The sequence below is a fragment of the Anolis carolinensis genome, unplaced genomic scaffold (genome assembly GCF_035594765.1).
Source record: "Anolis carolinensis isolate JA03-04 unplaced genomic scaffold, rAnoCar3.1.pri scaffold_15, whole genome shotgun sequence".
In the NCBI taxonomy this organism is placed as follows: Eukaryota; Metazoa; Chordata; class Lepidosauria; order Squamata; family Dactyloidae; genus Anolis; species Anolis carolinensis.
In genome coordinates, this window is record NW_026943826.1 from 10210198 (window position 1) to 10223771 (window position 13574).

Below are 13574 nucleotides of genomic sequence, written 5' to 3' on the forward strand. Positions count from 1 at the left end.
ATTGCAAAACGGGATCCCGGCGAAACGATATCATTTGTCTCGGTATGTAAATGAGATGTAAATGAGACGACAACAACACACAAAAAAAAAATATGATTGTACAACGGTCAACTATGTTCTTGTAGTTTTGTATCATGAATGGACTAGTTGAGATCTTTTGCCGAGTTTTATTTGTGCAAAAAATAATAATAATACAACAACAGATGGTAATTATTAATTACTAACCGGTCAACAACGACGATTGTTTATATTCTTTGCACATCTATTAAAGTCTTCAATGAGAAAACGAAATGGTTTTTCGCTCGGCGAAATACGTGGCCGCTCTTGATTTGTGTCGTCTGAATATATATCTCTCGATCGGAGAATTTTCATAGTTAATATTGTTGTCTTTTTTACCACGCGTCGTCTGTACTTTCGGATAAACATTGAGCGAGATGGCTGTCAATCTCCAGTTGGGACCAGCTGCAAGTTTAAAACAGAAATAGATTTAGTAAAATCGGTGTCCCTGGCTCTCGGTACATTTTATTTGCGTTGTTAGACTTGCTAACACACATATATATATATACACACACATACATATATACAGAGTCCCTGGCGAGCTGCTGAATTTGCTGACCGAAAGGTTGGCGGTTCAAATCCGGGGAGCGGAGTGAGCTCCCGCTGTTAGCCCCAGCTTCGGCCAAGCTAGCCGTTCGAAAACATGCAAATGTGAGTAGATCAATAGGGACCGCATCTATCCTTGGAACCGGAGTTTCACAAGGTCTCTCGCCAGACATGTTTTGTTGTGCCAGCTTGTCAGCGCTAGTTTGTAGTGCGGTTTTCTTGTACTTATTATTATTATGACAGTAGAGTCTCGCTTATCCAACGTAAACGGGCCGGCAGAACGTTGGATAAGCGAATCCGGGGAGCGGAGTGAGCTCCCGCTGTTAGCCCCAGCTTCGGCCAAGCTAGCCGTTCGAAAACATGCAAATGTGAGTAGATCAATAGGGACCGCATCTATCCTTGGAACCGGAGTTTCACAAGGTCTCTCGCCAGACATGTTTTGTTGTGCCAGCTTGTCAGCGCTAGTTTGTAGTGCGGTTTTCTTGTACTTATTATTATTATGACAGTAGAGTCTCGCTTATCCAACGTAAACGGGCCGGCAGAACGTTGGATAAGCGAATCCGGGGAGCGGAGTGAGCTCCCGCTGTTAGCCCCAGCTTCGGCCAAGCTAGCCGTTCGAAAACATGCAAATGTGAGTAGATCAATAGGGACCGCATCTATCCTTGGAACCGGAGTTTCACAAGGTCTCTCGCCAGACATGTTTTGTTGTGCCAGCTTGTCAGCGCTAGTTTGTAGTGCGGTTTTCTTGTACTTATTATTATTATGACAGTAGAGTCTCGCTTATCCAACGTAAACGGGCCGGCAGAACGTTGGATAAGCGAATATCTTGGATAATAAGGAGGGATTAAGGAAAAGCCTATTAAACATCAAATTAGGTTATGATTTTACAAATTAAGCACCAAAACATCATGTTAGACAACAAATCTGGCAGAAAAAGTAGTTCAATACGCAGTAATGCTATGTAGTAATTAATGTATTTACGAATTTAGCACCAATGTTTGGAAAACATTGACTACAAAAATGCATTGGATAATTCAGTACGTTGGATAAGTGAGTGTTGGATAAGCGAGACTCTACTGTATTACATTTATTATTTTACTCTATTTATTACTGCATTTATTATTTGACTGTATTTGTTAGTCTTACTACATTTATTATTTTACTCTATTTATTATTGCATTTATTATTTTGACTGTATTTGTTAGTCTTATTACATTTATTATTTTTCTCTATTATTATTGGTATTGTTACATGTATTGTTTTTCTCTGTTATTGTTGCTACTATTACATTTATTTTACTCTATTTTTTATTATTAATACATTTATCATTTCACTCTGATCTTATTATTATTACATTTATTATTTTACTCTATTTATTATTGCATTTATTATTTGACTGTATTTGTTAGTCTTATTACATTTATTATTTTTCTCTATTATTATTGGTATTGTTACATGTATTGTTTTTCTCTTATTGTTGCTACTATTACATTTATTTTACTCTTTTTTATTATTATTAATACATTTATCATTTCGCTCTGATCTTATTATTATTACATTTATTATTTTACTGTATTTAGTATTACATGTATTATTTTCCTGTATTTATTATTATTATTACTTTTATTATTTTACTCTATTTAGTATTACATGTATTATTTTCCTGTATTATTATTATTACTTTTATTATTTTACTGTATTTAGTATTACATGTATTATTTTCCTGTATTTATTATTATTATTATTACTTTTATTATTTTACTCTATTATTATTAAAAGGATACATAAGCACATTTACATTGAAGAAGATGAGAATGATGATTTAATCAAAGTTGGAAAGCCTTATCTTAAATTAGTTTGATGTAAATATTCAAAAACATTTAACCCATTGATGCCTCAATTAGTGTAATTTTATTGGTATTTTTATTTCTGAAATTTACCACCCTCGGCTTATACTTGAGTCAATGTTTTCCCAGTTTTCTTGTGATAAAATTAGATGCCTTGGCTTATATTCGGGTCGGCTTATACTCGAATATATACGGTATTTTTATTTCTAAAATTTACCACTGGCATCACTGCATAGAGCGCCATTACCTTCCTGCCGGAGCAGTACCTATTGATCAACTCACATTTTCCAACTGTTAGGTTGGCAGAAGTTGGGGCTAACAGCCGGAGCTCACCCCACATATTATTTTACTTACTTTCCGGTGAAGTGCATCTGACACAGAGGACACTTTTCCAGTTGTATTTCCTCTGTTTTTCCTTCTCCACCGACACAAACAGAATGAGCTAATTTTAAGACTGAGCCAGTGCCATGCTGTGTATTATTTCCATTATTATTTCCATTTTCACGCTTGTTTTCCATTTCGCCCTGGGCAGAACCTCGTTCAGACTCTTTTCGATGACTTTGTGGAAGTGTCGTTTCCGAGATCTTTTCTTTGGGGTTCTCGTCTCCGTGCTTTTCTCTCCCGCCGTCTGTCTCGTTTCCAGGGTTTTGGGCACCTGGCCGTCGGTAAAGCGGGAACGGAAACCACGGAAACGTTTGCGTTCCGGCGTGAAATGTTTCCGGTTTTGTGGCCGGGAAGTTCCGTTGAGACCTCTGCTTTGGGAGGAACGTGGGGAGGCCGACCACGTCTTCCAGGACCGGGCAGTTCGGACTCCGTGAGCCTTGGGCCGGGCTTGGGAATGACTTACGGGGCCGGGAAGGGCTGAAAAACAAAACAAAACAATAATAATAATAATACATAAGTGTAGTTGTATATTATATATCACATGTTGCCCAGGAAGGCCTGCCAAACAATATAATAATAATAATAATAATAATAATAATAATAATGATAATAATACATTGCTATAGTTGTATATTATATATCACATGTCGGCCGGGAAGGCCTGCCAAACAATATAATAATAATAGTAATAATAATAATAATAATAATACATTGCTATAGTTGTATATTATATATCACATGTCGGCCGGGAAGGCCTGCCAAACAATATAATAATAATAATAATAATAATAATAATAATAATAATAATAATAATACATTGCTATAGTTGTATATTCTATATCACATGTCGGCCAGTAAGGCCTGCCAAACAATATAATAATAATAATAATAATAATAATAATAATAATAATAATAATACATTGCTATAGTTGTATATTCTATATCACATGTCGGCCAGTAAGGCCTGCCAAACAATATAATAATAATAATAATAATAATAATAATAATAATAATAATACATTGCTATAGTTGTATATTATATATCACATGTCGGCCGGGAAGGCCTGCCAAACAATATAATAATAATAATAATAATAATAATAATACATTGCTATAGTTGTATATTATATATCACATGTCGCCCAGGAAGGCCTGCCAAACAATATAATAATAATAATAATAATAATAATAATAATAATACATTGCTATAGTTGTATATTATATATCACATGTCGGCCGGGAAGGCCTGCCAAACAATATAATAATAATAATAATAATAATAATAATAATAATAATAATAATACATTGCTATAGTTGTATATTATATATCACATGTCGCCCAGGAAGGCCTGCCAAACAATATAATAATAATAATAATAATAATAATAATAATAATAATAATACATTGCTATAGTTGTATATTATATATCACATGTCGGCCGGGAAGGCCTGCCAAACAATATAATAATAATAATAATAATAATAATAATAATAATAATAATAATACATTGCTATAGTTGTATATTATATATCACATGTCGGCCGGGAAGGCCTGCCAAACAATATAATAATAATAATAATAATAATAATAATAATAATAATAATAATACATTACTATAGTTGTATATTATATATCATATGTCGCCCAGGAAGGCCTGCCAAACAATATAATAATAATAATAATAATAATAATAATAATACATTGCTATAGTTGTATATTATATATCACATGTCGCCCAGGAAGGCCTGCCAAACAATATAATAATAATAATAATAATAATAATAATAATAATAATAATAATACATTGCTATAGTTGTATATTATATATCACATGTCGCCCAGGAAGGCCTGCCAAACAATATAATAATAATAATAATAATAATAATAATAATAATACATTGCTATAGTTGTATATTATATATCACATGTCGGCCGGGAAGGCCTGCCAAACAATATAATAATAATAATAATAATAATAATAATAATACATTGCTATAGTTGTATATTATATATCACATGTCGGCCGGGAAGGCCTGCCAAACAATATAATAATAATAATAATAATAATAATAATAATAATAATACATTACTATAGTTGTATATTATATATCATATGTCGCCCAGGAAGGCCTGCCAAACAATATAATAATAATAATAATAATAATAATAATAATAATAATACATTGCTATAGTTGTATATTATATATCACATGTTGCTCAGGAAGGCCTGCCAAACAATATAATAATAATAATAATAATAATAATAATAATAATAATAATAATACATTGCTATAGTTGTATATTATATATCACATGTCGGCCGGGAAGGCCTGCCAAACAATATAATAATAATAATAATAATAATAATAATAATACATTGCTATAGTTGTATATTATATATCACATGTCGGCCGGGAAGGCCTGCCAAACAATATAATAATAATAATAATAATAATAATAATAATAATACATTACTATAGTTGTATATTATATATCATATGTCGCCCAGGAAGGCCTGCCAAACAATATAATAATAATAATAATAATAATAATAATACATTGCTATAGTTGTATATTATATATCACATGTTGCTCAGGAAGGCCTGCCAAACAATATAATAATAATAATAATAATAATACATTGCTATAGTTGTATATTATATATCACATGTTGCCCAGGAAGGCCTGCCAAACAATATAATAATAATAATAATAATAATAATAATAATAATAATAATACATTGCTATAGTTGTATATTATATATCACATGTCGCCCAGGAAGGCCTGCCAAACAATATAATAATAATAGTAATAATAATAATAATAATAATAATGATAATAATACATTGCTATAGTTGTATATTATATATCACATGTCGGCCGGGAAGGCCTGCCAAACAATATAATAATAATAATAATAATAATAATAATAATACATTGCTATAGTTGTATATTATATATCACATGTCGGCCGGGAAGGCCTGCCAAACAATATAATAATAATAATAATAATAATAATAATACATTGCTATAGTTGTATATTATATATCACATGTCGGCCGGGAAGGCCTGCCAAACAATATAATAATAATAATAATAATAATAATAATAATACATTACTATGGTTGTATATTATTACATAATATTGCAGTATAGTGGTATAGTATAGTATAGTATAGTAATATATAATTCTTATATTTTGCTATGCCCATAATATAATATATTGTATGTACATATAACTTGTAAGCTGCCCTGAGAAGGGTGGGATATAAATGTCGCAAATAAATAAATAACAAATAAATAAATACAATCAATTTGCGTTGAGAATTAGGGTTAATTTCCTGGAGCTGTCCAAGGTGCTGAAGCCATGCTTGGGAATAGGATTGAGCACCGTGTACGGCTCCTTTAAGAGCAGGAGCTTGTTGACATCCCTGTGCGCATGCGCTCTTGCTTCCAGAGAGGAGGCCGCGCCTGAGCATGCGCACTACTTTGAGCCACAGAATGGAGCGGGAGGGGAGGGGAGATGTCCTCACTGCGCATGCGCGACTCACTCACCGAGGCCTCTCCGCCTCCGCCGGCCTCTTGCGCTTCAGGCGGAGCTTTCCTCGGCCCCGGCCGCCGCTTTCCATGCCCGTCGAGAAGCTTCTGCTCGGAAGGGACGCAAGAACGAAACTCCCCGAAGCCGCCGGTTCCTTTTTCTCCTCCTCCGGGCTTTAGGACTTCAACTCCCAGAAGCCTCGGCTGCTTGGCCGCATTGGGTGGCATTCTGGGAGATGGAGTCCCAAACCGGAAACATAGAGTCCTCCCGTTGGGAGGTCCTAGAGAGTCTAACATAATAATGTTTGGTTAACTAGGAAGCAATACCTCTGATAGCCAGTAGGGGGCGGGCATTATACTGCCATTACTATACATTTAGTTTGAATCTGCATTAGACTAAATTAGTATAATATAATCTAATATATAATAAATATATTTTAATATATTAGTGATAAATGGGAATGGTACATTATATTGTAATATATTTTAATATATTAGTGATAAATGGGAATAATATAATATATATAATATATAATATAAAATTTTAATATATTATATTAGTGATGAATGGGAATGATATATTATATTAGTGATAAATAAATTTTAATATATTAGTGATAAATGGGAATGATATATTATAATTTAATATATTATTTTAGTGATTATATTAGTGATATTATAATATATCATTCCCATTTATCACTAATATATTATAATATAATATATCATTCCCATTTATCACTAATATATTAAAATATAATATATTACAATATAATGCATCATTCCCATTTATCATTAATATAGTATTTTAAAATATATTATAATCTATTATAATATATTAAAATCTAATATATTACAATATAATATATTATATTGTAATATATTATATTAGCGATAAATGGGAATGGTACATTATATTGTAATATATTTTAATATATTAGTGATAAACGGGAATGATAGATTATAATATATATATAATAAAATTTTAATATATTATATTTCCCATTTATATATCATTCCCATTTATCACTAATATATTATATTTTAATATATTAGTGATAAATGGGAATGATATATTACATTCTAATATATTACATTTTAATATATTATTTTGTATTACTGATTAATGGGAAGGCAATTTTTCAACCTGCCGGGAGAGGGCACACATTCCCCTGCTTTATAGGTTTATATAGGCACCATTTTGGGGAAAAAATCCAACTTTTTGACTTCAGTCCAACTTTTGGTGAGAAATGTTTAATTCCAGTTTAAAAAGAGAGAGAAAAGCAGCAAAAAGAGGATTACTCCGCCCGCCCGCTCGCCTTTTCTTCCTCGGCCGAACGCTCTGTAAACCAAAAACTTTTTCCACGTTTGAGGTAGTGCGCATGCGCTATGGCAAGAGACGGAGCCCCGCCCTTTTGGCATAGTGCGCACGCGCCGAAAGTCCCAGCGCCAGGCAGAGACCACGCCCCCGTTCGCTTAGTGTTAGCACAGCCAGAGGCCCCGCCCCTTTTGCATAGTATTAGAGAGAGGAGGCCACGCCTCCTTTGCATATTATTAGAGGGAGGGGGAGCAAAGCCGAGGCCGCGCCTCCTTTCGCTTAGCGTTAGGAAGGAGGAGCACAGCAAGAGGCCCCGCCCTTTTTGCATAATATTAGAGGGGAGGCCACGCCTCCTTTGCATATTATTAGAGGGAGGGGGAGCAAAGCCGAGGCCACGCCTCCTTTCGCTTAGCGTTAGGAAGGAGGAGCACAGCCAGAGGCCACGCCCCTTTTGCATAATATTAGAGGGAGGGGGAGCAAAGCCGAGGCCACGCCTCCTTTCGCTTAGCGTTAGGAAGGAGGAGCACAGCCAGAGGCCACGCCTCCTTTGCATATTATTAGAGGGAGGGGGAGCAAAGCCGAGGCCACGCCTCCTTTCGCTTAGCGTTAGGAAGGAGGAGCACAGCCAGAGGCCACGCCCCTTTTGCATAATATTAGAGGGGGGCACGCCTCCTTTGCATATTATTAGAGGGAGGGGGAGCAAAGCCGAGGCCACGCCTCCTTTCGCTTAGCGTTAGGAAGGAGGAGCACAGCCAGAGGCCACGCCTCCTTTGCATAATATTAGAGGGAGGGGGAGCAAAGCCGAGGCCACGCCTCCTTTCGCTTAGCGTTTGGAAGGAGGAGCACAGCCAGAGGCCACGCCCCTTTTGCATAATATTAGAGGGGGGCACGCCTCCTTTGCATATTATTAGAGGGAGGGGGAGCAAAATCCGAGGCCACGCCTCCTTTCGCTTAGTTTTAGGGAGGAGAGTGTTAGAGGAGGAGCAGAGATGAGACCACGCCCCTTTTGCATAATATTAGCGGGTGAGAGGCCGCGCCCCCTCTTACTCAGTGCGCACGCGCCGAAGCTCCCAAACGGAATTGAGCGAGAGGGAGGCGGAGGGAAGGCAATTGAGGAGGAGGAGGAGCACAGGCTAGGCCACGCCCCTTCTCCCTCAGTGCGCACGCGCCGAAGCTCCCAAACAGAAATGAGAGAGGCAATTGAGGAGGAGCACAGCAGAGGCCACGCCCCCTCTTCCTCAGTGCGCACGCGCCGAAGCTCCCAAACAGAAATGAGAGGCGATTGAGAAGGAGGAGCACAGCAGAGGCCACGCCCCCTCTTCCTCAGTGCGCACGCGCCGAAGCTCCCAAACAGAATTGAGAGAGAGAGGGAGGCGGAGGGAAGAGAAGGAAGGAGGAGCACAGAGTAAGCCACGCCCCCTCCTGCTTTAGTGCGCACGCGCCGAAGCTCCCAAACAGAATTCAGAGAGAGGGAGGCGGAGGGAAGAGAAGGAAGGAGGAGCACGGAGCAGGCCACGCCCCTTTCCTCTTAACGCGCACGCGCCGCAGAGAAGGGGGGAGGGGCTCCGCGCCGAAGCTTCCCTTCAGTCTGGCCGGAGCCGTCGACGGAGGCGGACGCGGGAATTAAAGGGACCTGACGAGAATTTTTCCCGATTGGATTTTTATTTTATTTTTCTGAGGGAATTTTTTTTCCTTTGTGGCCGCTGTTGTTGTTTTGGCGGGCGACCATGAGCGGCGGGGAGTTCCTGAGGAGATTTTGAGGCGACTCTGAGGCGATTCTGAGGGGAGATGTGGAGGCGAGGCCGCGGCTTGTGAAGCGGAGTCTCTCTCGCTCGCTGTCTCGCTCTCTCGCCCGCCGGGAAGATGGAGGCCGTGGCGCGGGGGGGCTTCCAGCCGCACCCGGGCCTGCAGAAGACCCTGGAGCAGTTCCACCTCAGCTCCATGAGCTCCCTGGGCGGGCCCGCCGCCTTCTCGGCCCGCTGGGCGCAGGAGCTGTACAAGCGCGACGGGGCCAAGGAGGCCTCGGAGCTGCCGCTGCCCCCGCCGGCGCCCTCGGGGCCCTTCTTCCTGCCCTCGGACCGCTCCACGGAGCGCTGCGAGACCGTGCTGGAGGGCGAGACCATCTCGTGCTTCGTGGTGGGCGGCGAGAAGCGCCTCTGCCTCCCCCAGATCCTCAACTCCGTCCTCAGGGACTTCTCGCTCCAGCAGATCAACGCCGTCTGCGACGAGCTCCACATCTACTGCTCGCGCTGCAACGCCGACCAGCTCGAGATCCTCAAGGTAAGCGGGCCGCGAATGGCCTCGCAGCCCCACAGCCCGGGTGCTTCTCGCTCTTCCCTGGTTGAAGGTTGACACTGGCATTGAATGGCCTCGCAGCTCCAAAGCCTGGCTGCTTCTAGTTCATGTATGTTTGGTAACCTTGATTGGCCTTGCAGCTCCAAAGCCTGGCTGCTTCTCACTCTTCTCTGTTTGAATCTTGCAGTTGGTCTCCTTGGTTGGCATTGAATGGATTAGCAGCTTCAAAGTCTGGCTGCTTCTTGCTCTCGTCTCTTTGAATGTTGCCATTGGCATTGAATGGCCTCGCAGCTCCAAAGCCTGGCTGCTTCTAGTTCATGTATGTTTGGTAACCTTGATTGGCCTCGCAGCTCCAAAGCCTGGCTGCTTCTCACTCTTCTCTGTTTGAATGTTGCCACTGGCATTGAATGGCCTCGCAGCTCCAAAGCCTGGCTGCTTCTTGTTCATGTCTGTTGGAATATTTCCATTGGCATTGAATGGCCTCGCAGCTCCAAAACCTGGCTGCTTCTTGCTCTTCTCTGTTTGAATGTTGCCACTGGCATTGAATGGCTTTGTAGCTTCAAAGCCTGGCTGCTTCTTACTCTTCTCTGCTTGAATGTTGCCACTGGCATTGAATGGCTTTGCAGCTTCAAAGCCTGGCTGCTTCTTTTCTGTTTGAATCTTGCAATTGGTCTCCTTGGTTGGCATTGAATGGCTTTGCAGTTTCAAAGCCTGGCTGCTTCTTACTTTTCTCTGTTTGAATCTTGCAGTTGGTCTCCTTGGTTGGCATTGAATGGCTTTGCAGCTTCAAAGTCTGGCTGCTTCTTGCTCTCGTCTGTTTGAATGTTGCCATTGGCATTGAATGGCCTTGCAGCTTCAATGCCTGGCTGCTTCTTACTCTTGTCTGTTTGAATCTTGCAGTTGATCTCCTTGGTTGGCATTGAACGGCTTTGCAGCTTCAATGCCTGGCTGCTTCTTGCTCTTGTCTGTTTGAATGTTGCCACTGGCCGCTTTGGTTGGCATTGAATGGCTTTGCAGCTTCAAAGCCTGGCTGCTTCTTATCCTGTTTCCCCGAAAGTAAAACATCCCCTGAAAATAAGATCTAGCACATATTTGGGAGCAAAAATTAATATGACACTATCTTATTTTTGGAGAAGCAAGGGTACTCTTGTCTGTTTGGTCACCTTGATTGGCATTGAATGGCCTTGCAGCTTCAAAGCCTGGCTGCTTCTTACTCTTGTCTGTTTGCTCACTTTGACTGACATTGAATGGCCTTGCAGCTTCAAAGCCTGGCTGCTTCTTACTCTTGTCTGTTTGTTCACTTTGACTGGCATTGAATGGCCTTGCAGGTTCAAAGCCTGGCTGCTTCCTGTCTAGGGGAATCCTTTGTTAAGTGCCCCAGCTTGTTTACTGTCTGGATTTCTTTTGATTTTTGAGTGTTGCTCTTTAACTACTGCCCTGATTCTGTTGGGGTTTATATATATCTGTGGAATAATGTCCAGGATTGGAGAAAGAACTCTTGTTTTGCAATGTTGCAATTGGCCAGCTTGATTAGCAATGAACAGCCTTGCAGCTTCAAAGCTTGGCTGCTCCCTGCCAGGGGCAATCTTTTGTTGGGAGGTGTTAGCTGGCCCTGATTGTTTCCCATCTGGAATTTCCCTGTTTTCTTTATTTACTGTCCTAATTTTAGAGTTTTATAATACTGGTGCCCAGATTTTGTTCATTTTCATGGTTTCCTCCTTTCTGTTGAAATTGTCCACATGCTTGTGGATTTCAGTGGCTTCTCTGTGTCGTCTGACATGGTGGTTGTGAGAGTGGTCCAGCATTTCTGTGTTCTTCCAACAGACAAGGGTTTTTTCTCCCACCCTGGACATTATTTCACAAATATATAAACCCCACTTGCCGAGTTTCCAATCCCCTCTGGGGATGTCTGCCATAGATGTGGGTGAAATGTCAGGAGATGCTGCTTCTGGAACATAACCAGACAGCCTGGAAAACTCACAGCAACCAAACTACATACTCATTCCCATGTCTTTCTTGGGGAAAGATACCGTAGGCTTACACTACAATGAACATCTGGTGGTGGTACTTTATAATTGTGTTTTGGGCATAATTAATACTAACATATACATTTCAAGCTTTGTTCAGTTTCTGCTGTTCAGTTTCTGCCTGAATTTGGTGAGGCAATTCAGTCTTACCAAAACCAATGAACCTTTCATTATTAATTTTAAGGAATGTAATGTTTGTCTATATGCTGGATTTTGTATCACAAAAGCACAAGTTGAACACTTCCCAGGTGTTTAGGACTGTGTGATGTATTATTATTATTATTATTATTATTATTATTATTATTATTATTGACACAGAGTATGACACAGCAAATGAGATCTATATGCTGGATTTCGTATCACAATATCAGAAGTCGAACACTTCCCAAGTGTTTAGGACTGTGTGATGTATTATTATTACAGTAGAGTCTCACTTATCCAACATTCGCTTATCCAATGTTCTGGATTATTCAACACATTTTTGTAGTCAATGTTTTCAATACATAGTGATATTTTGGTGGTAAATTCGTAAATACAGTAATTACTACGTAGCATTACTGCATATTGAACTACTTTTTCTGCCAAATTTGTTGTATAACCTGATGTTTTGGTGCTTAATTTGTAAAATCATAACCTAATTTGATGTTTAATAGGCTTCTCCTTAATCTCTCCTTATTATCCAACATATTCGCTCATCCAAAGTTCTGCCGGCCCATTTATGTTGGATAAGTGAGACTCTACTGTATTATTGACACAAAGACAGAGTATGACACCGCAAACGAGATATATGTGCTGGATTTTGTATCACAAAATCACAAGTCGAACACTTCCCAAGTGTTTAGAACAGTGTGATGTATTATTATTATTATTGACACAAAGACAGTATGGCACAACAAACGAGATCTATATGCTGGATTTTGTATCACAAAATCACAAATCAAATACTTCCCAGATGTTTAGGACTGTGTGATGTGTTATTATTATTGTATTTTGATGTATTCTATCTTGATGTATTGAAGGTGCTGGGCGTGCTGCCCTTCTCTGCCCCGTCCTGCGGCCTCATCACCAAAACCGACGCCGAGAGGCTCTGCAACGCGCTCCTCTACGGTGGCGCCGTCCCTCCCCGGAGCAAAAAGGACTTTAACTCATCCTCGTCGTCCCCGGCGTTGGAGCTGGAGCTCTCGGAGCGGAGCTTCCGGGTCTACCACGAGTGCTTTGGGAAGTGCCGGGGGCTCCTGGTGCCCGAGCTGTACAGCAGCCCCGCCGCCGCCTGCATCCAGTGCCTCGACTGCCGGCTCCTTTACCCGCCGCACAAGTTCGTGGTCCACTCGCACAAGGCCCTCGAGAACCGCACCGTCCACTGGGGCTTCGACTCGGCCAACTGGCGCGCCTACATCCTCCTGGGCCAGGACTATGCCGGCAAGGAGGAGAAGGCCCGTCTCGGGCAGCGCCTCGACGAAGTCAAGGAGAAGTTCGACTTCGGGAGGAGGTACAAGAGGAAAGCGCCGCCGCCGCAGCCTCCGCCACCACAGCCCCGGGTGAGTGAAGAATGGGAAGGGGG

The 13574-nt window shown here is 40.3% G+C and overlaps 2 protein-coding genes across 3 annotated transcripts in view; one reads left to right on the plus strand and one right to left on the minus strand.

Annotated features, from left to right (window-relative positions):
* Positions 1 to 6601, minus strand: part of faap20 (FA core complex associated protein 20) — a 6629-nt gene extending 28 nt beyond the window's left edge. The window contains exons 1-3 of the mRNA XM_062965548.1: positions 6392 to 6601; positions 2805 to 3311; positions 1 to 462 (exon numbers count right to left, since the gene is read on the minus strand). The exon at positions 1 to 462 is cut by the window's left edge and continues 28 nt beyond it. Of these exons, the coding sequence (XP_062821618.1) occupies positions 393 to 462; positions 2805 to 3311; positions 6392 to 6465 (651 nt within the window). The 5' untranslated portion in view covers positions 6466 to 6601 and the 3' untranslated portion in view covers positions 1 to 392. The remainder of the gene's footprint in view (positions 463 to 2804; positions 3312 to 6391) is intronic.
* A 2656-nt stretch (positions 6602 to 9257) lies between these two features.
* ski (SKI proto-oncogene) overlaps positions 9258 to 13574 on the plus strand; it is a 165235-nt gene continuing 160918 nt past the window's right edge. The window contains exons 1-2 of one of the 2 annotated variants that reach the window (XM_062965805.1): positions 9258 to 9971; positions 13033 to 13551. In XM_062965805.1, coding sequence (XP_062821875.1) covers positions 9555 to 9971; positions 13033 to 13551 — 936 coding nt within the window. In that variant the 5' untranslated portion in view covers positions 9258 to 9554. The remainder of the gene's footprint in view (positions 9972 to 13032; positions 13552 to 13574) is intronic. The other variant, XM_062965806.1, reaches the window with a different exon arrangement.